Source organism: Patiria miniata, unplaced genomic scaffold (assembly GCF_015706575.1).
Source record: "Patiria miniata isolate m_02_andy unplaced genomic scaffold, ASM1570657v1 HiC_scaffold_5, whole genome shotgun sequence".
NCBI classification, from domain to species: Eukaryota; Metazoa; Echinodermata; class Asteroidea; order Valvatida; family Asterinidae; genus Patiria; species Patiria miniata.
The window spans coordinates 32,844,229-32,871,161 of record NW_024037072.1 but is presented as its reverse complement, the minus strand read 5'-3'; the positions used below and the strand labels follow the sequence as shown (position 1 = coordinate 32,871,161).

At 40.0% G+C, this 26,933-nt stretch overlaps 1 protein-coding gene across 2 annotated transcripts in view; it reads left to right on the top strand.

Annotated features, from left to right (window-relative positions):
- Window positions 1–26,933, top strand: part of LOC119741448 — a 43,227-nt gene that overhangs the window by 4,267 nt on the left and 12,027 nt on the right. For both annotated transcript variants that reach the window (XM_038217200.1, XM_038217198.1), the window contains exons 2-11: window positions 6,987–7,124; window positions 12,466–12,636; window positions 14,165–14,266; window positions 16,812–16,877; window positions 18,140–18,340; window positions 20,476–20,613; window positions 21,725–21,850; window positions 23,516–23,576; window positions 23,803–24,013; window positions 25,531–25,667. In XM_038217200.1, the coding sequence (XP_038073128.1) occupies window positions 6,987–7,124; window positions 12,466–12,636; window positions 14,165–14,266; window positions 16,812–16,877; window positions 18,140–18,340; window positions 20,476–20,613; window positions 21,725–21,850; window positions 23,516–23,576; window positions 23,803–24,013; window positions 25,531–25,667 (1,351 nt within the window). The remainder of the gene's footprint in view (window positions 1–6,986; window positions 7,125–12,465; window positions 12,637–14,164; window positions 14,267–16,811; window positions 16,878–18,139; window positions 18,341–20,475; window positions 20,614–21,724; window positions 21,851–23,515; window positions 23,577–23,802; window positions 24,014–25,530; window positions 25,668–26,933) is intronic.

The window sequence follows — 26,933 nt, the reverse complement described above, 5'->3', positions numbered from 1 at the left end:
GGGGCGACAAGGTTTCATGGGGGCGGTCGCCCCCCCCCCACGCCCCCGGTGGCTACGCCACTGTATGTAGGGCATGATTCACACGTTGCATCACCTTTTTATGATGATGCTAGGCCTATAGAGGCTTACTGATCGAAGAAGACCCACGCTAGTCAGTTAAGTTGTTGACAGGGGTTTGTATAAACTCTGAAGTTGTGACACTGACTCTAGAAAATTAAGAAATGATTGTGCAAAATCCCGACGTGAATCAGTCCGAAATTAACATAAGCAACAACAATTTTTGTTCTTTCATGCACTTTCACTCTTTTAAATGGTCCAGATGTCCTATGCTCCGCCCCCCCCCCAAAAAAAATCACCTCAGCCTGTGATTAGGACAAAATTAATTACAACTTTGTGAAACAAAATTGCAACGTTGCTAATGAAATATAAGTAAGATTGAAGCTTTTCCAGCCGATTTTTGTGGCTCTTAAGATGCGCTAGATGCACTTTTACGAAACGATAATTATTTGAAAAATATAAGATGTAATGGTGTTCATGCCTTGAGAATTAACTAACCAATGAAAGCACATACTCTGGTCACGTGACTTGAAGATGGCAGCCCCCGTAGAAAGTGCCAGCGACTTTATCTTAGAGGGCAAGCTGGTTGAGTTGTGGCCAGATTATCCTTGTTTTAAAAATGGGTGTAGACACAAGAAGGCTTTAGAAGAAATTGCAAAACAATATCATGAAATCACGTGAATAGAGTATGTGCTTTCATTGGCTAGTTAATCTTTTTAGCTCAGCACGTAGCTCAGGCTGACCGCACACGGTGAGTTTTTCGCCTCGCGGGGCGAAACAAATCAGACAGGATAAATATGTGCCTCACGGCCTCGCGAGGCAGAAAAACTCAGCAAAAATTGACAGGACACGGTGATATTTTGTAAGCTACGTGCTGAGCAAACGGCCTCGAGTGACTTTTTGCTCAGCACGTAGCTCTCGTGTGCAGTGGGCTTTCGTAATCAGAAACACTGACTTTTGTTAATCTCCCGTCAAGCACCTTTAAAAAATGTATAAGCAACAATGGTGAGGGTTATTTTATCTGATGGTCATTTACCCATCGTAATAGTGCGAGACACTACAGCCTATAATTATTGCGTATGAATTATTGCAAGACGAATTCTTGGATATGGAGTCCTTGCTTAATATTAATGTATCTGGTTGTGTATGCATAATAGGCAAACTGAAGGCTGATAGCTATGGCCAATTTTTAATGGCTTTTCGAACCTTTAGTGCATAAAACGGACCCGCAGACTACCTGCAGAAAGATGTGCGCGATCACATATGCATGGAAATCATTGTTTGAGTTCTACATTATTCAACAGGTATCGCAACTGCAAACAACTTTTAAATGGGAGCAGACAATTTGTGGTTCATTTATGTTGCATTCATAAATACCTGAGATAGTTTGCCCATTCCTATTGGTCGAGAGCCCGTCACGTGGTCGGTTTTAAACGGTTGATAAAGACCGGCTGGCCGGTCTTAAACACTTTTCCAATGTCACATGAAATTTTGACTCCTATGAAATCCGGTGCCTTTTAGTTACCTCGTCTTCAGCTCGGGTAATTATCAGCATCCAGACTCCAACCAGTTTTAAACAGACTGTTTAAAGCCGGCCAAGCACACATTTGTTCCAATAGTAATTAACTGTTTGAAAGCCTCTTAGAATATACCACAGAGCAAGGAAACATACCAGGAAGTTGAGGACAAAATAATCTTTACCGAAAATGCTGATATTATTGACATATTGATGGAATTGGTCGAATACAAGCAAGCATGAATATGGAGTCCTGCATAATTAGGACCAAAATGGTTGAGCCTGCTGTGGTATGCGCCAGTTTAACAAAAAGTTTTCATTTTAATTTCAAGGCTAATTATTTGAGCAGCTGGAACATGTTTCTGAAAGATTCCCATGTCCATGAATGGCTTCGCAGTACACGAATTGTCAGTGTAAAAATCGATATGAGCTGTAATGGACTTCAGTACATGAATGTTTGTCGAGTGATTGGAAATATATACTCGCTTTATTAAATGTGTGGGTTTTATTCAAATTAGTGAATCGTGAATTTTCATCATGGGCCTCCGGTATGCCTTTTAAGGTAATGCCGCGCAGGTTTTCCTACATTGTAGAATGATCACTGATCACTATGGTGAACATGCTATAAAACTAAGTGCACAAAATACATACAAATTTATGAATAAGAACCAGGTGGTTCAGCAACACGGTGAGTACCAATGCCAAGTTAAAAAAAAAGGTTAAAGAGAGATGCCAGCAAATGAAATGGTGGTCGTTGGAGTAGTTGAAGCTGTCCATGGCATTGTATGGTAATCATGTCAGTTTCTTCAAATGATAAACATAGAGTTCCATTTTGTTGTCGCTGTGATCCGGATTCCGGATCATTTTGACCTGATAATCTTTAGGGTCAAAATGGCACTTCCGAGGCAAATTGACTCTTCTCCGGATCATTTTCCGGGTCAGTTTGACCCGGACACTTCGGCAAAAGTGTCATTTTGATTATAAAAAGGGTAATTGAAATTGGGCAAATAAATTGGGCCCTGATATTTTTTTCAGGGTAAAAAATTACCCTTTTTATAATCAAAATGACACTTTAGCCGAAGTTTCTGGGTCAAACGACCACATGATTCCTTTCTTAAGATCACCATGTTGTGTTACCCGCGCTAGCAGAACAATTCCCCTGTAAGCACAGAATCCTTAGTTACGGATGAACGCATGCGCAGAAGCCACGAATCGAAAATCAATAAATCCAAATCTCATTTATTTGAAAAGTACCTCAAACTTAAAAAGCACTTAATGTCAAAAGCACTTAGTTATGTTTTAAACATTGCCTCATACACGTAATCATAAGCTAGAAAAAAATGTAATTGATGTAGAACATAACGCATCGACTTATTTTGAGCAGTGCTTCGCAAATCGCGAGGGAAAAAAGCCTTTCTAAGCCGAAGCCGAGGATACAGCCTGATTGAGTTGAATATGACACAGCCTCTGCGTAAAAGATGTAATTAAAGTCCACGTCTCAAGCAGAAGGGACGTTATGTGCTAATCAAGTGTTCACACCCGAAGGACGGTACTAATTAACTCAACTTTTCCGCGCTCTTGTATTTACCGTACCGACGCAATCACTGACTGACATATCCCCCTAGGTCCTGCATTACGGACCATTAACCAGTACATTTCGAGGTGTTCATCACGTGTTAAGTCCGGTTCATACTTCACGCGAACGCGAATGCGAATGCGAAGCGAATTTGACGTCACGAAACATTCGCTGTGAAATTCGCCCGAGTTGAAACATGTTCAACTTTTACGAATTTGCAGAGCGAATACTTGCCATCACGTCACAAATTCGCGTTCGCTTTCGCTTCGCGCCGAGTATGAACCGGGCTTTACTGGGTGCGATGCGATTTGTAAATCGCCCGGAAATACATTTTACCAGAAGGCAACGTCGGTGCAGGCGTAGCAGAGTTGAAACACCAGAGTTCTCAATATCGAATATAACAGCAAGCACAAGGTAACAATTTGAACATGAATAAAACTGCTGCAAACTGCTGACTGACTGTATTGACCTGAAATGTACAAATCAAAAACATTAAGAGGGCCGGTAGGCCTGATGTTTTGATCTTGACAATATCTGCTGTAAAGGCAAATAACAGCGGTACAAGAAACAAACATGTAGGTACTCACAAGCATGCAGGGTTGGAAGGAGAAACACAAAAGAGGGATAAAAATAGGGGACAGACCGCGATGTAGGAAAAGATCAATGGGAATGGAGTGGAAGAAGGAAAAAGTGTGGAAGTGGTTAAGAAATAAGGGGGGGGGGATGAGGAAGAAGAGATGATGCAGGGGATGGAACAGAGTAGTATGGCAGTGCGTGAAGGTTGGTGTGAATAGGAGGAATAGGAGGGGATAATTAGGGAAGGGGAGATGGATGAGGCAAATGGTGAAGTAGAAAGGGAAGGACAATATAGGAGACGTTAAATCTCAAGAGGGTTAGACAGGAGAATTATCTGTAACAAATGACAACGTTTTCAGTATACAAGTCTCATAAGGGTGCCAGTAACTGATGGGTGGAATTGTGTGTCATGCCTTGGCCAGGGCCGAGGAACAAGCAGAAGGAGCTGATATGAGGAGCAAGTTAACATTTAACCCTAACTCCCTAGCATGATTTACTAGGAACCAAACCCATCCTGGCAAATTCCAACCATTATGGGAAACTGTAAACATTGTTTCTGACTCTGATTCTGGAGGTGTACCAACCCAATGTAAAAGACTGTCAAGGGAAACTGTACCAATCCTGACAGATTCCAACAAAACATGCCGTTGGGGTTTGATGGGTTGAGTTTTAAATTGAAGTCAGTTCACGTGGTTCACCTTGCAGTTTTTGGCAGATAAAATAGTGAATCGACTTATGGAATAACATGAAGAAATAGCTGAGAAGGGGACAAAAACCAAGAATTGTATTAATTGCATCAATATTTCCACCCCCCCCTCTTGTGTAGGTTTTAGTTTGGTTAAACCTGCGATTTCTATGCCTGTTAAATGCGTAATCATAATAATTTTTTTAACAGCAATTATCCAAACACACAGATGGACGAAAACTGCAGACAAGGACTGACAACTGATGAACCACGTCGTGTTAAATTTCAATCCATTGAAAGCGTAGTTTTTTCCACAGATAACAACAAGACTAATTTCCGTTGTTCTTCATCTTGTCTGTTTACAATTTAATCGAATCCATTATACTCCCGGTCGTAAAGAAAAAGAAAAACAAACAAAAAGGAGAAGAAGAAAGAAAGAAAGAAGAAGACGAAAGAATATGACTAATTGAGAGAAGAAAGGACAGACAGTGGACTCTTTTTGGTACAGGATATTAGTTTTTATCTTGTCAATGTTATTTGAACGAATTTGAAAGAAGTGGTGATAAATGTCTTTTCATTCTTCTCCTTGACCTCTCCCTCAATTATCAATAGCATTTCGTCCCTCAGTAAAGCAAGACCGTTCCAAACAAAATGACAAATCTCCCGTCTAAGAAGTTAAGTAAATGATTTTAAGGCGCTAGAGCCATTTGTATATACTGGATTTACATCTCATACAGATAAATCAAAATTTAAGCTAAATCGGTTTACGGTTGGGTTTGTTCTGAAGTATAGGCCTACATGATTGAGTTCTGCATGAACTATGTAATTATGTAATTCTCAAGTTTTGTTGTGAAATGTGAACCGACCCCCCCCCAACAATTCACGTCACTAGTGTTTTTTTCCTTTGCAAATATTGCTATTGGAATTCTATAGAAAACGGTCAACAGTTTCATACACTTTGTAATGTATGCATAGAACAGAGTGAATATCAGAGATTAGAGTAAGTTCCTTCACTATTATGAAAAACCACTAATTGATAAAATGTTACTAGAAGATTTATATTCCATGATCCGGTCACAAAAAAGTGCTGAGCCAAAGCCGAAATGCAAATGAGTTAATGCTCCAGCCGAATAATGTAATTTCCCATTAATTAATCCGAGGCGGTCATTATGAACAATTGGCCGTCCTTATGAAAACAAATAGTGTTGAATAGATGTACACAGTGCATTTGTAATACGCAACCAAAGCCAAGAGGATAGTTATGATTTTGTTCATTGCTATCGTAATCTTAATGCTCTTCGAATTCGCATTCGCTTGAAGTATGAACCGACATTGCTGTTTGACTGTTCACTTTGTACGCTTCCTTTTTATGCAGGGCGGTCCAAAAAAAAAACGTTTACAAGTTTTCAGACGCAAGATTTCTTGGAATTAGGGAGAGACGTAAAAATTGTTTCAAAATATTCCTAAACTAGCATCTTCGTGTTATATCTGGTGAAAACGGCTCTGAAAAAAAGCCTAAATTAAGAAATGGTGATGGTTCAAAGACAGATGGTCAGAAACCAGTTTGTCCGCACGCAAGTCTTAAAGAGATATGGTCAACACTGCACGCACAAAGAACTGCAATAATTGTAATTAGGTCTACATGACTGCCATAGCTGTGGACAAACTAATTTTTGACCATTTGTCTGTAAATGACCGCTATTTCTTACTCTGAGCTTTTTTCAACGTCGCTTTCACCATATACCACCAAGATCTTGTAGTTAAGGAATATCTTAAAACAATTTCAACATGTCTTCAATTTTGAGAAAATCTACCTCTGAAAAAAGTGTTAACTGTTTTTGGACCACCCTGTAGGTTTGTAAATCGAGTGTCTTCTCGTTTTACGGGCTAACCTCTGGCCGGTTAATACATGACGCGAATACGAATGCGAAGAGAATTTGACTTAAGGAATAATTCGCTGCGAAATTCGCCAGAAATAAAATGTTTTTTATCTTTTGAAAGCTTAACCTAACGTCAGAAATTCGTGTTCGCGTTTGCTTTCGCGCCATGTGAACCAGCCTTTACATGTATTAAGAGACATCTTTTCAGTTTGCCATGAAATATTTGATATTACCCTACGTACAATCCAACAGTTATTATTTGGCCCTCTTTTATGTGTCTCCTAGCTCCCACTTTTGCTCGCCGAATCGAAAGTGATTTATTTATATTCTTTTATCTGAAACTTTTAATTCAAGATCAGAACGGAATATCTTATTTGTAATATTTGCCACATTATCTGATCTATCTCTGTGCCCGTTGTTGTACAAAAACATGGTATCCAAATTGACCAAATCAACAGCTTTACAGTCCAGAGTCATGTCGACTCCGATTGGCTGGCGCGTGGGGTTGCATAATGTGCACGCTTACGTATATCAGACGTTGGACCGGAGACAGAGAGGGCTCCTTTGGACAACGGGTGACACTCAGACTAAGCCGAAAGAGGAGCCGGGTTTGAAATACGAAAAGTTGTCAGATTCTTCAATTCAACACTAAGTGGCCAATTCAAGAATTATTTTTTTTCCTTTTTATGTTGGTAGTGTGACGCCGGTCTGGGAACCAGACTCTTCTTCGATCAGATTCGGCTGCCCCCACAGAAGTTGATGCTGATTGGGCCCGCCTGCTCCACCACGGCACAGGCAGTGGCCCAAACGTCATTCTACTGGAACCTCATCACGGTAAGTATGACTTTCCTCATCAGCTATCTGACCGAACCATCGATTCCATACAATAGTCGAATCAAACTGATTGAACCACTCTAAGGACTGTGAGATGCATGCAAAGACAACCGACTGCATTGTTAAACAAAGTAAGAAAATGAAAAGTGCGTCGTTTGCCTAATGACATATGACGTAGAGGTCAACTTAATTCGAAATATCCACACATGTACAATAAGACACTGTGTCAAGGCGAAGCGTACCGGTACTGCATGGAGAAGTATACATGTGCTCTGAAAGGTCTCCGGACAGAGTCGACCTGAACCCATTTCAGATTTGATCTGACACTGGTATATCAAAATGACACTTCTCTGAGTGACTTCTCCGGGCCATTTTGCTCGGAAATGTTGTCTCTACACACAGATAAAACTGTCATTTTGACTCAGAAGAGTGAAAGGTCAAACCTGACCCGGATGCCGGGTCGAATATGACTCGGGACTTTTAATAGTTAAGGCCCATCAGGCTATAAAGAAGACATTTCATTAAAGGCGAGTAATAGCTATATATATATATGATTTCAGAAGCTTTGATAGTGTTGTCTCGGATGCATACCTTTGTTCTCCAATACCTATGTTCCCCAATACCGATGTTCCCCAACCAACGTTAACCCTAAACCCTAATCCTAAGGATGTCGGGGAACATCGGTATTGGGGAACATCGGGTAGACCCCGTTGTCTCTCTTCATATACATGCATGATATGAGGTTATGTCTTCAGTCTCAATATAATAGAATATGAGAATACCGACCTCTCCAATACCCAACACACTAACCTCAATGTTCAGTCAATGTTACCCAATATTGTCCCACGTAGGCCTAGGTTTTGCTTTTTGGCGCACAATTGGTCCTTTATTGTGAACATTGGCGAAATCGGCCATTGTCAATGTTCAGCCATTGTTAATGCCCAAATTGCCATTGTTGCCATAAAGGACCAATTTTTGTGCCAATGGGCAAAGCGTTCGTGGCCCAATATTGGGCAATACTGGCTGAACATTGGTCACCAATGATCAGCTAATGCTTTGCCAATATTGCCATTGCTGACAATATGGCCAAAAAAAAAAGTCTCCGGTTTCTGGTATGGAGCTTGCCCCAAAAGTGGTGCGGCGACGCGGCTTTTTTTTTTTTTACCTGTTTTTTTTTTTTTTTTTGGCTTCAAATGTCGGCTGATGACTGCAAATGGTGCCCGACTAAACTTAGTGCAAATATATAGGAGTCCAGAGAGGCCACATAAAGCTTATTCTCGATCATAACCCCATCTAAAAACACGTTAAAATTGTGCAGCAGCAGGATTCCAGTCAAACCAGTGAGTTTGGCGGTTTTGAGACATCATCTTGTATTGACAAAAAACTTTTTCATTTTGCCGACGCGCATAGCTACGGCGACGCGCGCGCATACCAGAAACCGGAGACTTTTTTTTTTGGCCTATAGGACCACTTTTTGCCAATGAGCAAAACATACATGGGGCCAATATTGGGCAACATTGGGTCAATATTAGCCAAGTTCTGGCAAGGATTGGCGTCCAATATTGGCCCACTGTTTCGCCATGATTAGACCAATATTGCCACTACTGGTGCTGGGTTGGGGCTGAATCTGTAAAGTGAAATCTGCATCAAGTGCATGCATGATTTTCCAATTAACAGTCCTATGACAATAACCCTACGTACTAATGATGTCACACAAGGTTTACTGAAGCGCATTGCGGGATTGAGTGGGGGTCGCCGCATCGCACCGCGCTCGCTAAAGAAAACATGTAGTATTGTGTATTTTAGGTCTGAATTAATTTAATTTGCGCCACGAAAGCTATCGAATATGACCCTCAAACGTGACAAAACCTTTTCTCAATTAATGTAAACTCTATTCCAGGTCGATGATTCTTAAAAATAACGGAGAATACAGGTATGCACAACGCTAGTCACGATGGCCATAATCGCGCGGTATTACTAGCGCGCGTGACTGTACACAGCGGGCAACCATGCACTTGTATGCGTTAGGAAGTTTCGGGGAAACCATTTTGGTCCGAGCTAACTCGGTCCCAAGTCAACTTGGTCCCAGGTGCCAAACAAATATAGATGGAGAAAAGCAATATTGCAATTTGATTCACAGAACTTGCATGATCTGTCTTTTTGTGTAGGCCTATGTATTTCCGTGGTTATAAACTTTTCCATTTTTGATGTACACGTATACATTTGGTTTCTATTTATCGAGGTTGTATACATGTATACCGATTGTACCGCTTGTACTTGAAGCATCGTGTAATTGCCTAACAAAATCTTTGGTCCTAGTCATCCGGTTAAATATTACCTTGTTAACTGTCACAAGTTCACTATCATAAGCTTTACCACAGGAAAAAAGATAGAGTTGTTCACACACATGAATGAGGATTCTGCTGAGTTTATAATGCCCTTTACTTAAAAAATGTACCGGCCGATGTACATAAGGTAAAAAAAGAGAGATAAACTGAACGATATTTAAAAAAAATCCACAAAAAGGTGAATAACGGTTTTATTTTTTTGGTATCCATAAATCTTCTTGCAGAAATTGTGGCTGACAGAGGATTTTGCAGATATTTATATGCAATTACCGGACTCGGCTGTACGGACCTCGAGGTCATAAAATGGCGACTATTGTAACAGAGTTACAGAGGCGATACTCGATACTCAAAAGAACGGTTTTGAGGAGTCGGTACGCTTAAACCAATGTTGGGCCAATATTAGGCTTATTTGGCAATGCAGGTATACATGCCATGCGATCTCCGCAAATATTCATCCAATATGGGCCCAATATGAGCCCAATATTGGAATAATTGGCCCAACATTGGCCAATTGACGTGAACCTAAACCCAATATATTGGGTCAATGTTTTGTGCATAGCTTGGTAACTAGCCTGAAGCTGATAGATGTTCGCTCGAATCTCTCACGACACGATCCTAATGTCAAACCTCATCGATGCGTTTACGATGAAAATTCACTTTATGTAGGCCTATATACGAAACCTCAATTTCAAACACTTACCTCAGCGAATAATGGAGACAGACTTTGATATTGCTCATGGTTTGAAAAAAATATATACAGCGTAGCTGGCATTGTGATTCCAAAATATTATCGTGCTGCTAAGGCCATCATTGTTTATCTTTCGTAACGCAAGATGGAATAATTGGACATAATTTCTTCATAAAAATAAAAGGAACTATCGCGTCGGGATGCTGGCTGCTTTAGGCCAAAAAAAAAAGTCTCCGGTTTCTGGTATGGAGCTTGCCCCAAAAGTGGTGCGGCGACGCGGCTTTTTTTTTTTTTTTTACCTGTTTTTTAAATTTTTTTTTGGCTTCAAATGTCGGCTGATGACTGCAAATGGTGCCCGACTAAACTTAGTGCAAATATATGGGAGTCCAGAGAGGCCACATAAATCTTATTCTCGATCATGACCCCATCTAAAAACACGTTAAAATTGTGCAGCAGCAGAATTCCAGTCAAACCAGTGAGTTTGGCGGTTTTGAAACATCATCTTGTATTGAAAAAAAAACTTTTTCATTTTGCCGACGCGCATGGCTACGGCGACGCGCGCGCATACCAGAAACCGGAGACTTTTTTTTTTTGGCCTTAACAGTAAACACAGAGACAGTGTTTGGTGAATATACAAACTGCAAGTTATCCTTATTTGGCCTTTTTCAGGAGATTCAAAAAACATTCAGTAATAGTAAATGCAAATAAAGATACGATTTTGAAAGTTCTGAAAGACAGTTATAAAATTGGTCCGCGCAGGCTTGGACTTTCACCTAGGTCGACATTATTGTTATAGTGGTGTCGGTCCCCTTTTTGTTGCCATCTCCTTTCATCCATGGCTTTATAGAAAAGAGTGCTTTAAGAGTTCTTACCGCCGATGAAAACCTCTCTTGGTCGTGCTATACTCCGTTACTTATTGTGCTCAGGGGCTCGGTGGCTCGGCGGCACACAAGCGATAATTGTTTTGCGGAATAACAAAAATGTGATAATTCTTAAAGTGATGTAATTAAACGGCGACTCAGCCGTAGCTTCGATTGTCTACCGTGCAACGACCTGTGATGAAAAAAGAGTGTACTTCCATAATAGGCATGCATCTCTCGACTCCATGATGTACAGCATTGTCCCTGAAATAAAAAAAAACAGGATGTGTCTGACATCACAATCAAATTAAATTTGTTTAAGGTTTTGGTCTGTCTCGTCGGTAAAAAAATAATTAATTTTGGTTACAAAATTGCATAAAGGTTCATTGGTTTCCATTGAGAATTTATCGCAGCAAATTCAATTTGTTATCGAAGATAACGGAATAAGAGGTGACTTTGCTGGTTAGAATTAACCAGCCTTTATAGCAGTACTTTTGACATACATTATTTTCTTAGTTTTGATTGGCATTTCTAGCATCTGATAGAGATGATTCGTGTTCACAATAAGTTTTGCCCTTCTCCGAATTAAATTGAAACCGATGTATGCTCCGTTCTTTCAAGAAATTAAAAGCCCACTACATCCTTCATACTTGGAAATAAAGTTATTCGCACCCGCTAAACCGACTAAAAATATTTTAAAATGATTTACGTATAGATCAATTATCACACACAAATTGTGTATCGCAACCATGGTAGAAAATGGTCCTTTGATTTAAACAACTTGCCTTAGAACAGTTATGGTAAATTCCCAGTTATATGTCATGTTCATGATCCATTTCAACCGACATGTCTTGGTGTTCAATCAACGGTACTACTACTCCCAACACTGTGTCTGGACAGTGAGAAGGTCTGCTTGATAAACAATTGCAATTATGTTGGCCGTGGGTTTAGTTCCCATTCAAAATGCAAGATCCGCCCGTCGATAAAAATAGGCTTGTGATTTTTCCATTGCCCCCCTCCCTCGTCCACACAGAAAAGTCGTGGGAGAAAGTATATTGGCCCATATGATGTTAGGAGAAATTGCTGGGTTGAAGCCTTTTCGCTAATTGATGCACAACCTAAACCAAACCGTTTGTGATTGTATCTTTGCAAACACTGACTCTGTTCAGCATGGAGGATCCCTGGGAAGTCTACCTAACAGACACACTGGCGCCGATGCATGTTCTATACATAGCGCCTTGCAACAAAAAAGACGGGCCAGTTAAAATTCTGCGAACAATCTAAATAATATGATACAATTTTCATTTGATGATGCGCCGGTATATACATAGACTTTAATTTGAAGGCAATCGCAAAGACCGGTACAGCAATGGCGTGCACTTGGTGTTAAATTAAAGCCAATGAAGGTTTTCAATAAGTACAGTTTTTGTACTCTTTGCCTCCAGATGTCGTACTCGGCTGGCTCCTCTGCGCTGTCCAATCGGGTGGTCTTTCCGTACTTCTATCGTACCTACATGCCGGACGCCATGCTGAATCGGGCCCGGATACGGCTCATCAAGGAGTTCGGTTGGCAGAGGGTGGCCACCATCCACGAAAATCAAGATCTCTTTTCTCTGGTAGGTGCATCACGCATTGAACTACCTAGGTTTGATTTGTCAAAGAGAAATGGAAAGAGTAGGCCATGGACGATTTTTCAAATGTAGGATCGAAACCAAGGTGCTGTCTTTTTTTCCCCGGAGAAATAAAAAGGAAAAGTACGCAAAAAAAGTTCCTCCAGGCAATGTGACACCTTTGTTCGATTTTTTTTTTTTTTTTTAGTTTTGTCCCATTACATTTGTCTTTATTGACACAAAATCCCGCTTTTCCCAATTGGTGGAATTTTTTTCCTTCAAATTTTGTGTGTGTACGAAAAGAAGTGTTTGTTGGAATTCGGTTTTTGAATTTTTATTATGGTTATTCATAGTCCTATGTTTTTACAAATAATTTTATTTATCATTAATTTTTTATAAGATTCACACTGAGAACAACGTTTACCCAAATCTCGTTTTTAATTAGGCTTTCATCAAACAGCTTTCGGAAGATGTGATCCCGAACCGAAAAAAAGAACCCCAAAATGCTACATTTCATAGTTCATTTTAAAGCTAAAGATCGGCGTTAACATAGTTATATAACTTCAATCAATTTACAGTCAATTTAAGAATTCAATAATAAAGGCCAAAACATGTAGGATCATGAATATTTCAAAAATATTATTAGCTGGCTTGACAAAAATTCGCTGTCTGGGTCGTAAGCTGTCTTAAGCTGTCTGGGTCTTTGTTGGCGCAAGTACTCATGGTATTCCTAGCCGTACGGGCCGTTATCAACCACCTAAACCAGAGTTTGACAGAGTAGTTCATCTTTTTGTGTAGGATCCGTGCTCCTATCTGCCCTACTTTACCATTATGCCGCGTATTATGCCGCGTCGATACATTTCATTCAGATTTCTCTCTTTCTTACTGGGGCGTTCTTAAAATGGTCGTTTTTGAGTGGCTTTTGTTTGCAAATTCTATAGCTAAGAAAAAATGCCGTGCTTGCCTGAGTTGACCTGATTCATTGGTTCTATTGTATACAGCAGTTAAATGAAGGGACTTTCTTCATGTTTGAATTAACTCCATGCATTTTTCAGTGAAGAACGATGGTGGTTTGCATAATTGTTTCGCAACCAAATTGTCCATATTTCTTCTCCAGATGGGATGATTTTATCTTGTTGACCATTTAATCTGGTTGTCTTGATATACAGTCTGATTGCTTACTTCATCAGTGACGATTGACAGATATTCTGGAACGATTCAGTACATTGTAATTTACTGCTTTTTACATTGTACATTGTAATTTGTACATTGTAATTTACTGCATTTAGATATTGGTAGGGTCTGAAAGTAACTTGATTTCATCATTTTTATCTTATTCGTCGATTGCTTGCTTGCCTAACTGATGAACTGATGTCTCACTGCTAGATTCTGTACTTTTCCTCCTATTTTCTCTTAAAAAAAACCCACTTAGTGTTTTATTTCCTCTTTCAATTTTTATTTATTTCATTGTTAAAACTTTCTTAAAAGGTTAAATGCATACCACATCACGACCCTTTTCTCTTGCCACCTTCAGGCCATCAATGATATGATCAATCTTCTTAAGGCAGAAAACATCACTTTGATTTCCTCGGAGTCGTTTGACGAAGACCCGACCAACCAGGTTGCCAACCTTAAGGTAAGTTGCGGACATCGTGAGTCCAAAGCTGCATCCTTCGTTTCAGAAATGTTGAATCCGTACTCCAATTGGGCACGCGCTTGGAAGATCTATGTAAATGCATGATACTTTGTATTCCATGGTACACAATATTGGGCACCTTTAGCGAAAATCAAGGGTTGTGCGTAAAAAAAAGTTCATTAGAAAAACATGTTTTCTGAAACACAAAAAGTACTAACTTGATAAAGTTATAATCAGGCACACTATACAAAAAATATCTGAAATTGTTCTTAGAGCTTTTCACAGACCCACGTTATAATTGATTTTACAGCAGTTTTGAAGTTGAAATTACAACTTTAAAGTAAATTTCCCTTTTTGACAGAATCTGGTCAATTTACAACATTTTGTTGTAAAATTACCACTGCAGAGTAACGCGTTTTGACTGGAAAATTGATGTGCTATCTATAGCTTGTTTCATTTTTAAGCAGATCATTCCGATGTTGTTATCTGTAAATACAAATTCAGCTTTTAATTGTTATTTGGAATAATGCACGATTACATCCCAATTGTAAATAAATAAGAAAAAAGCCCTGCACTGTCTTTGAGAAAGGCCATCTTTGTAATGCCTGCGTGATTTCACAATAGGAGGGACATGTTACAGCAAGCTCCAGTAAACTTGTTGGGACGAATGCTGGGATTCATAATGCGTAAAAACGGCTCAGGCGGTGGCGCCACTTAAAATGCTGTAATGGCGTCATAAAAATCCGAACATGCGTAGAGTATAGTTCTCATTGCTCAATACATACGTCAGCGCTGATGGGCGTAACCAATTCCCAGTTCTTCACGTGTGTTCATCCTCACAACCGCCTCATCACACCAGTGATCTATACACGTATAATGCATGCATGCATGCGAATCTCGATATGAATATGACATCAGGTGAATCGTTGCTAATTACGGTGCTGTGTCACAATCCTTTGATATAATTCGAGTTCTTGATCATTGGTCGAAACTGGTGCATACCTATGTTCCCAAATACCTATGTTCCCCAACCCTAACCCTAATCCTAACCCAAACCCTAAGGATTTTGGGGAACATAGATATAGACCGTTATCATGTTGCGGCCATCTTGTTTTTTTTTCAGGAATTGCCCTAATGTAAATTAATTAATTGTTTTGTAATAACAACTTACAAATTGGTTGTTTTGCAACTTTAGTGTCAAATCATTTCACACAAATGCAGCAAAGGAATCCTCAACACTTACTGTGAAACAAAATAAGCAGGAAATTGTCTGGCGACGCTGCTGCCATCACTTGTGATGAACATTTATATATTTTTTTTCAGTGCATGCAGGTCATTATAAGTCTATGCAAAATTAGACGCTTTTGCAAGAAATATGAAAGTTTGTGGCCTATTTCAAGATTGATGTCCCTGCGTGCTCCACCCTGCGAGAAAAATTGGCTATTGAGATTTTTCAATAGGTTCAAGACTGAGGGGACATTTGTTCTTTTTCTTTGCGTGTCCAAATGAAAAGAAAAAAGCATGGGCTGTGTTTTAAATTAAGAGCACGTACATTGCATACAATACAAAATGCAGATCATGGAATATCAACATGGGCGTCGCCAGGATTGGGTGGGGGATGGAAGGGGCATGGATAAATGTCCCCCGTCCACCCTCGAAAAATGAAAATTTTAGAATATGCTGTAGAAAGTGCAAGGATTTTTTTTTTGGGGGGGGGGGGAATGTGCTTTGCCCCCCCCCCCCTTCTATCGAAAAAAATCCTGGTGATGCCCATAAATATCAACCGACCTCCGCCCTGCACCAAAAGATGAATCACCTCGTAGGTTCTGCAGGGTCGGGTGTTGGGGTCACAAGATCCGTGTGATCAGCATTAATTAAGATCCATAAATTAACGACTTATTTTGATGGCATCAGCGAAACGATCTGAAGGCCTTTCCCCCTGCATTGCATTTAAACACAGTGTCATGCCGGGGTGTTTGTACTTAAAGCGGTTGATTGTCTCTTTCCCCTTCATCCATTAATGATCAAGGTATCGTGCCACTGATAATTTTTCTCGTTGATTAAAGCATAATTATATTGTAGTATCTTCAGAGTTCGTTGAACTGACAATTGAACTGCAGTTGATGAAACTCATATACAGCGTTTTTCTTTCTTTTTTGACACTATAGAAAATAACATCAAAAATAATTCACGTAGTCTTGGATACAGTTTGTATAGGGTCAATGTGTATTTGATAAGTGGAATGAATTATCTACCTAAAGCCTGCAGGCAGAACAAAATAGAGCTGACATTAATTTTGTACAGTATTGACGACATGACATAAACGTATATGTTGATCATAGAAAAAGACCAGTTTTAAAAAACGGAGGGGAAACCATTTAAATTGATGGAATCCAATGAAGAGCAGATGAGGACTTTCATTGTTAAGAGTGCTATACCGGTGGTGGGAGGAACCTAATTAACCTTGCCTCCCTAGTGTCTTAGTAGGCAAGGAATCACCTGGTGATATAAATTTAAATTGTTGGTGGATTCTTTTGTCCACTAGGCGCTGGATGCTCGCATCATTATAGTCAACATGTACGAGAGCAAGGCACGACGCGTCATGTGCGAGGTAGGTATATTTTTAGCAGTGGGGTATCCAACTTTTGAGGGGGGGGGGGTGGTACCCATCTTCCAAATGGGGGCGCTTTTTAAAACTGACCGATTTTTGTAAATTGGTTTTGTTTTCTTTTTTTTCATGTCAGAACTCTCGAACCATTTATGGAAATAGTTACTGAAAAATATCTTTTAAAAAAATCAGCCGGGGGGGGGGGGAGGGGGGAGGTGCCCCTCCCCCTTCCCCTCTGGTACGCAACTGACTTTTAGGATAAAGGCCTACGGTCGAGTGGGTTAACGGGCACCCGCGCACGGGTATATTAATGGAAGACTGGGGAAGTGATGGAGTTTAGGCAGTGTGCGACGTGGGCTTTTAGAGCTTCGCTCGTCTCCACCTTAAGCCTTAATTCACGAGTCGGCCATGTTGAATTGAAAGCGCGGTATAATCTTCATTTTGGAACTTGCGAATAGAATTGATAGCAATGAAATAAGGTAAATTACAAATTAATGCCAGTCTGCTCTGATGAATAACTTCAAATTTGTGATTAGACATACCCTAATGGTTTAAGCCACATTTTCAAAAAAAAAAAATGAAAGTGAGGCTTAGAACGCATAACTAGTCTGGCACCATATCATTAAACAGTTGACAATTCATAAAATACATTCAGGGAACACGATTACAAATGGCTTCCTTATGAATAAGGTGTGTATATTACGTAGGGAAATATTGCGCTCTTTCGCGCATGAACAAATCAAGTGCTTCTGTAAGACTTTGTAAGGTATAATTCTTGAGTGCAGTTAGACAAAGAGATAAGAAAAAAAAGAAAAGCAAATGGGCGACCTGAAAAGGACTAATTGAAATCATTGTTCTGAACACCAACAAATAAGCCAAGATCTTAAAGCAGACAGCTGCGTTTACTCCCTTTATTTGGCAATCACACTTTAAACAATTTCTTTATAATAATAATAATAATTACCGTACTCTTTTTGCTACAATAACGCGACTTTCCCATAGACTTGTGCACAAACCTAAACTGCCACCTAACCCAAGTTTACCTTATCCTTTTTCCACGAAATTCGATATTTTTACTAATTGGACCACAAGGAATTGATCTAGATGGTTTGCGACGGTAACATTCCTTGTCCTGAGGGTCGTAACCACATAAGGTGTGTCGCCCTTTTGTGGACGCAGTTAGCAAAATCTGCCGCCCGATTCTAGCAAACAGCGGAATAATAATAATAATAATCATTGTTTTCTTTTTCCTTGTCTTGCACCAGGCTGCCCGCCAGGGTATGACTGGCCCTGGCTACGTCTGGTTTCTTTTAGGCTGGTTAAGCTACAATTGGTGGAAACTCGACGACCCTACCGTCAAGAAATGTACCACGGCTGAGTACAAAAGCGCAGTGGAAAGCTCGTATTATATCGGCTTCGAGACCGTCTTGTTTGGGGACGATGACGCAGTGACGGTGTCTGGAATTGTAAGAATCACTTCTTTTTTTATTTCTTTCTTTCTGGTAATAAAACCAAGGATTCCTCAAAAGCGCCTTTGGCACTGTAGCTTGAAAACCCGAAAAACTAGTAGAGAGCAGACAATGAGAAGAAATTACAGTTTTAGAGGTGGGAGGAAAACCCCAGAGTATTCTGAAGAAAACCCACGGAATCCGAGGTAGGGACTGAAAACCCGATTTACATATTGGCCCAGGCAGGATTCGAACCCGGGTCACAGCGGCGGAAGGCGAGGAAAGCACCGCTACGCCAACATGACTCATTGAGTCCATGGGCGTAGGGAGGGGGGGGCAAGGGGGGGCACTTGCCCCCCCCCCCTGGAAAAGCAAAAAAAAGAAGAAAAAAAAAGGGAAGAAAAAAAAAGAAAAAAGAAAAAGAAAAAGAGGCGAGAAGACAAAGTGGTGTAAATTTAATGAGTTGGGGGGGGGGGGGGGGCAAATGTCCCTGCCCCTCTCTAAAACTGATAAATCGAGAATGTGTTGAGAAATACAAGCATTATTTGGCAAAAAAAAAAATTTGCCCCCCTCTAGAAAAAATCCTGGCGACGCCCATGATTGAGTCTTAACTGCTATGGTTTTCTGTTATCACTAGAAGAAACACTCACACAAACCATTATCCAAGATGTGACCAGTTTACCATTTACGTGCCTGTGCAAATTTCCATGTCTAGATATCAGATTTGAGTGTTAACGAACTGGTACTTTGCACACCCCAAAGGCCTCCTAACACAGATGTATACATAATAGAATATCACCAATGTAGACCTTTTTATGGGCCTTTTTGGTAAATCTGAGTATCATTTTGAACGATAATAGTTTTTGTGCAAAAAGGAACCAGACTATTTTTTCTTCCAGCCTCGCTGCAAAAATAGTCGTTGAAGGGCAAAAACCTATTATTTGATTTACATCACCCCGACGCAAAATTCCATCGTATAATAGTTTATGCGGTACCCGCTGCTATGTACATCAGATTCGAACCAGCCAACCGATCCCGTTAGCTCGGTGATCGAGTGTTAAGACATCTGCACTAGAAAGCAGGAGGTCGTGGGTTCGAGTCCCACCCGAGTGATTTTTTTCCAACTTTTACTCGGGAGGTAACACACTGAGTATACAGTTTTTAAACGTCGGTGAAGGGCAAACCTATAATTTGATTTATATCACCCCGACGCAAAAAAAATCCATCTTATAATAGCCTCGCTTTGGTTACGTTAATTTGAATGGGAAAAAATCGAGATCGCCGCAACATGATAATATCAATTGAAGTCGCAAACTATATAGGAGTGAAGATATTTCTAATGACCGACTTGCCGGTTCCCGATTTTTGCTCTGTACGGTGTTCTTGGTATCCCTTAAGTCCATATAATGTTTGAACACCCCAGACCCAATTAAATTGTGGGGACCATTACGGGAGGTAAACTCATCCATAACTTATGCACTCGTGTTTTGATACAATGACTACCCTCGATCATAAACGATGTACATTACGAAATAATTATGTTTGGTGACGCAACTAAGAGGCGAGGGGTACTGTCTGTGACTCCAGACCCAAGCTCTCTTCTGCGGCCTCTGCTCGGAATTTGTAGAAAAGAAAAAGTTGTTAAATATTGTGTATAGTGGCGTAACTTTGGGGTCTAAATTAGAGGGGGAATTGTAAGGTCCTGATTTTTTTCCCTTTCTTTTTTGGCGTTGCGTGGACGCAATGTTCTTGGCTTATCGTTTCAAAATGTCAAAGTTGGTATATACGTGCTTTATCAAAATTTTGCTTTTCTTTTCCGAACGAAATTTAAAGGAATGAAATGTTCTATTACAAATATTGCTTGTTTATTTTTGCAGGCCTTAATACAACTTGGTTTTAAATGGCGCGCTCCAGTTCAAAATTTGCGCACTCTATTCATAATGAATTAGGAGCGTCTTAATTCAAATGTGGAAATTAAATAATTATTTGATTACTTATCATAGGCCGTTTTTTCTTGCGATGTCTCATTGGAAAGCTCTTAACTAATGTACTGCTAGAAAATTATCAATTCAATTTGAAAAATCTATTTTTCAAGGTGCCACTCCCAAAAAGCAAGTAGTTCCTTCACTTTATTATTATTGTTTGTTACTAAGACGCCGCTTGAATTCGACAATGAGGTACGAAGGAGACTGGCCTTACCGGAAAATAGTGGGTACACCTACAACGGCATCGCCAGCTTCGGTTACGATGCGGCATGGGCCATCGCACTAGCACTGAATGAATCAGCCGAGGTGAGTCAATGTTGCCTGTTGGTCATTAACCCCCCCCCCTTGATGTCCTATTAAAATGGCATTTTAAAAGGCCAATATCTACAGAACTACAGGTCTGATTGGGTTGAAACTTGGTTTGTACTTAAATCGGGATGTGTTAAAGATGAACATTTAAGTGACGTCACGATGACGTCATCGCGTGACATGTGACGTCACATTAAATGTATATATTATGAAGTCCTATATCTACAGAACAACATGTCCGATTGGGTGTAAAGTTGGTATCCACCTAGACCGGGACGTGTTGTGGATGAAAATTGAAGTGACGTCACGAAGTGACGTATCTACAGAACTGATCACTCTAGCGCACATCATGTCAGTCCTATATGACATAATTTTTTTTTTACTGAAACAGCCGTTTGTTTGTACACAAATATATAGTAGGCCTAAATCCAGCTCTGCTTTTTTGCTGCTTTTTAGTGGGAAGAGGGGGCTTGAATGGGCGGCAAAGGTAGAGTGACCTGGAAGTATCTTAAGATGATTTAGGTGTCTTTAAGCGAAGAGACACAGTAATTTGGATAACCTTCCAGATACTCTTGTTAACTAATGACGATATCTACCCTCACTCCATCCACTGAATTATGTGCAACTGTGAGCTGAAAGCAGTCAAAACGGAATTGATACCAGTTTAAAAAAACACGTAACAAGTACGAACATCAATAAAACATTAACGTACAATGCATTTCATTTGTTGTTATATGGCTACATACCCGCTGATTAATGACGTGTGAATACATAAATATGATAATATGCTGGCTGATTTCGTACGCTTTTACCGAAACCCATTTAATCATTCACCATTCGATTTTAAAGTTTGCTCACCCTCTTTAGTCACCGGGTTGAGAATATTCGTCGTTACAGATCAAATTCGTCTATAAGCTGTTGCCGAATGGCAGCATTCAGAGATCGAATTCGTCGTATATATATCAATTACACGAATTTGTTTGGCGTAGACGAGACGAAATCGAATACTCAGGGACGAAAACGTGCACTAATTGTTTGAATTTTCTTGAACTAAAGTTGAAATTGTTTCACAAAATCATGCATTGGATACTCATTAATTTCTCATTAGATTCTGAAGACGAAGACGTTTGAAGACGGTAGCACCCGGCGTTTGGAGGACTTCACCTACGATGACAAGGAGATGAGTCAGGTCTTCTTCGACTCACTTGACAGAATCAATTTCTACGGCACATCGGTATGCCTTTAGCAGACCGAATTTTCATAACGTTAGATTCCCTGCGTCTTTCTTGTTACATCAAATTGGGTGGCAGCACAGCGCAGTGAGCGAACATTGATTACAATGTATACATTAAGTTAATTCAGAATAGATATTTCATGCTGTCACGTAGGAAGACATACCATTAGTTGATAAAGACCGGCTGGCTGGTCTTAAACACTTTTCCAGTGTCATGTCAACTGAAATTTGAACTACTATGAAATCTGGTGCCTTTTACAGTTTTATTGGTTGAACGCATTGATCTTCATTAGAAAGTATTTCCAATGGAGTTCAATGGTTGAACGTTCACAATCTTCAGGTAGGCATGCGCAATACTATACCATCGAGTCAGTATTTTATAGTCCTAAATTCACACTACACCGGCACAGCTGCGTTCTGCGGCACATCTCATAGTACGCGCGGCGCGCACCAATCTCCATATAAGCAGTTTTTTACGACACATACCATAATCCAGCTAGAGCTAAATTGTCGAACAAAATCGTTGGAAATGTATAATTTTTGAATGGGAATGAATAACTATGTATTTTGGCCGGTATTAAACACTACGTTTAAGGCCGGGGTCTGGATGCCTTCGGCTTGGGTGATTATCGGTATCCAGACTCCAACTGGGCCCAATTTCTCGGCTCTGCTTTAGCGAGAAATCCCTGCTTATTAAAGCAGAAAGTTCCGTGCTTACGATAAGCGTATTTCACGTGTAAGCGAGGAATTTTGGCTTCTACGCATGCGTACATTCCGTAACTAAGGATTATGTGCTTACAGGGTTAGCGCAGAATATTTCTGCCAGCGCAGTTAGTACAAAATTATGAGGCCCGGAAAGGGACAGTATGGAAATGTTTTTTTTTTGTAATATGCTAATTCGTTCCCACGAATTGCTAACTCGTTCCCACGAATTGCTATTTCGTTCTCACGAATTACTAATTCGTTCCCACGAATTGCTTATTCATTCGCACGAATGCTAATTCGTTCGCACGAATTGCTTTTTCGTTCGCACAATTACTAATTTGTTCCCACGAATTACCAACTCGTTCCCACGAATTACTAACGCGTTCCCGGATCAACGAGTTAGCAATTCGTTCCCACGAATTAGAAAATCGTGGGAACGAAAAAGCAATTCGTGCGAACGATTTAGCAATTCGTGGGAACGAGTCAGCAATTCGTGGGCACGAATTAGCAAATTACAAAAACCATTTCCACCCTGTCCCTTCCCGAGCTTCATACAAAATTATGGTGATCGTAAGCGCGGAATTCTGTGGTTAGCAGAGCCATGGAATTGGGCACTGGTCTTAAACCGGCCAAGCACTCAACTATTCCCTTTTTACCAACGATACTAGTACTCGGTGTAAACGAAGAAAAATGCACTTTACTTGATATTTTTAATCGTCACCGAGTGAGAGAAGCCCTTTGCATGATGAACATAAACAGTGTCCATGTCGGTATAACAAATCAAGTCGGCACTTCAGGACTAAACGTGTGTATGCGACAACTATTGTCGCGATACTTGTCAAAGTACCTTTAAAGCTTCGCAGTGGTGACTCCGACCTTTTTGTCACTGTCTTTTCATCTCTGTTTCTGATATCTACCCCATGTTGTTTGACATTGAATTCAGTGTTCTTCTCGTGACAGGGTCCCGTCAGCTTTCTAGGTGCAGACCGAATCTCATTCACAAAGATAGAGCAGTTGAAAGGTAGGACTTATTTGACTTTGCTATTTTTAACGAAAAAAGAATGCCAGGTGAACAAAAATATATGTCACGGTTAAAGCCATTTTTGGCTTGTCTGTGGCAATGAAAATTTACCAAGGCTTTGTGTTTAAAATAAAGCACCCTTTTTCCCCACCAAGAACCGTTCCTGCCTCCATTTTGATTTTACCTTTTGCGTTCGATTGTTTGCTTTGCATTCCTCGACTGCCAGTCGGCTGCTGGCCCAATTGGATAGAGCACAGAGGTAGATGTTACATGTTTGTTGGCGACCCGGCTAGCAGGGAGGATGCAGTGGCATATTGTCGTGCCAACGACAACAGCCAGCTGGCATCGGTGGATGTTGACAATGACACCGAAATCGACTTCCTGTTTCAAGCACTACGGGAAGCAAAGGTCAACGATACGACAGAAAATAACAAATGGTACGTTGATGCCTACCTTGAAGACATAAGACCTAATGACGTCACGCTTTGTTTACAAGTGCGCTTTCCTACGTGAGAGCCAGGTGGGACGTGGCTCTCGATATGAAAGCGCACATGTAAACAGAGCTTGACGTCATTAGGTCTTAGGACCATACGTCATTAGGTCCTAGGACCATTTATACTGCTGTCATGAACTGCTGTCTAAAATCACTATTTTAAATTTTTTTCACCAGGACCCAATACGCTATAAGTGATCAAGTTATCGCTGGTATTCACTCTCAAGATTTCACACAGATAGTATACGCCCAACCAATCGACAGACAGACAAACGAACAGATGTGAATCGCGTTATTTTTGTTTACAGAAGGCTGATGGACTAGTTTCTGTTTCGTGTACTGAACAATTGCAGATCACTCAAAATTTTAAGTGGTGAATGGCAACAGGGGTAGTTATGTACCACCTCTGTCTCAAGCGTAGCTATTGTTTTGCCAGGCATAGACATTTCAGAACAAGATTCCGGAGAGAAATGAATATTTTTTTTCTTCTCATAATTGGTTAGTTGGAGTCTTAAAGGGGCACATTTGAGAGAATGCGCCCAGTAGGGCTCAAAACCACGTTTATCACAAAATGAAAAAAGGAAAGATCGTTGAAAAGTAGATTACGAACGTTCACATAACTGTACATTGAATAGTTGCTGTTTTCGTGTAATAACCGTGAAGGAATTTTGCTCTGTGTGATTCAAAATGTTGATCTCCAAAAATCGACAATGTTGGCGTGGTTCGTGGTATCTGACAGTGCATTGAAACAAGCAGTTTATACGGCGCCAGTCTTTTGCTGACAGTTTGGCTCAAAACGGCTGCCTCGTCTGGTGAAGACTAACGTGAGTTTCAATGATTTCTCCGTAAATAATCACATATTATTGTGGATTTTCTGTGATACAGACCCTTTTTGAACTATTGCAGCTAAACGATTTAAAGAATGACAATTTAGTGAAATCAGGATGAATAGGCCTCCTATGCACAGTTTAATTACCTGATATTAGAACTAGCCCAGTGTTCAATTAATTAATTAATTCATTAATTTTCTTTCAATTAAATCACTCCGGTGGGACTTGAACCCACGACCTCCTGCTTTCTAGTGCAGACGTCTTACCACTTGACAACCGGGCTTGCTGGATAAGTTGGCATGGTTCGAATCTGATAGCATCGGGTACCGCATTAACTATTCATGAATTGGAATTTGCGTCGGGATGATGTAAATCAAAATTTTGTTTTTGCCCTTCTTCGGCTTATTATCACTGTATACTCAGTGTTACCTCCCGAGTGAAAGGTTGTGGGTTCGAGTCCCATTCGAGTGATTTTTTCCAACTTTCACTCGGGAGGTAAAAAACACATTGAGTATACAGTGTTTGTACGTCGGTGATATTGATTTACATCACCCCGACGCACCGTCCATCTTATGAATTAATTGTTCAAATTCCAATCTTAAGTTGTATACTTCACTGTATCTTATGGCAGGCTTATCGACACGGTAGGCGACATGGATTTCAACTCCACCAATGCAACTTGTTCAGCGTTGGATATAGCAGGTGATGTTGGCCTTATCGCTCAGATCAGCTGCTTGCCACTTCCATTCATATGCGAGGATGAAGCTGGTCAGTTTCTCAGTTTTACCTAATATTTCTACAGTTGAAGAGATCAGATTAAGATTAGATTTCTTTATTGTCATGCCTAAAATGACATGAAATTGATTTCCAAGTGTACAATTAAAATTAGGTATAGTTACATACGATACATTAAAAATAATATACCAAAAAATATGACTAAGCCAAAAATATATTACTATGCACAAAAACGCAATTACTTTATATATCATACAATCAGCACCAGGAAGCAAAGAAAAAATATCTTTGTTGCTTTTATGAATTGTATTTGGACAATGCATGATGTAGATCAACACGACCCGTACAAAATGCAATTCTATGCATTGTATATAATTGATTAATGATATTGTTTATCTTCAATTCTTTGTTTTCCCTCCATTCCACCTTCCAAATAAAGCGTGACCAACATTAATCTGTTTGATTTTTTTCCAAGCGGGCTGTGTGTGCGTTTTATGTGATTCAGAGACGATTGAAAAAGTCGAACGTAGGAAAATGTCATACTCTCTAAATTCCAAAAAGTGTAAATTCACTCCATTCGAGTGAAGATTCACTCCCACAGTCGAAAACTAGGGACTAGACGTTTTAGAGTGAAATTCCTCCAATCGTAAAGATCGTGTTTTCACTCGAGCTTCGTCTGAAGTGGTTCTTTTTTTTTCAGACTAGGCCTATATCAATAAAACATGAGAGTGATTTTTACTCTAAAACGTCTAGTCCCTAATTTCACTCTTTGGAATTTAGAGAGTAAACTATATCTTTCTGTATTTAAGTGGTGCCCTTTAAACTATTTGAGTTGTGCAATTGAAGCTTTTTATCGCGGTATATTGCGCATTAGTTGGCGTAAAATGCTGATTGTGTTGGATGGTTCTGTCACAGTCTGAACGAAGGAAACGTGCCCATACTTTGCGCAAAATGTTCACTTGGACTGCACTCTTAAAAACGCCAAACTCCTGACTGATTTTCTTGACAAGTAACTGAAATTAAAGTTGCCAAAAAAAACCACAAATCGATAAATTTACCTTATTAACCGATCTGTTTTCATGCAGTGAAAGATCCTAATAATACAGGGTGAGTAAAAAAAACCCACGAGACCCAAATGTTAGGACCGTTGTTTTAGGGAAGTTCTGCATGTAGCATTTTCAAAATCTAGGATATTAAAGTCCAAACATAAGCTTTCTTTTAGTACAAGAATCATTCAAATCACTTATGTACTTTTTAAGTTACGGAATTTTAAACATAACCACCGTTTTAAGGTCTGTC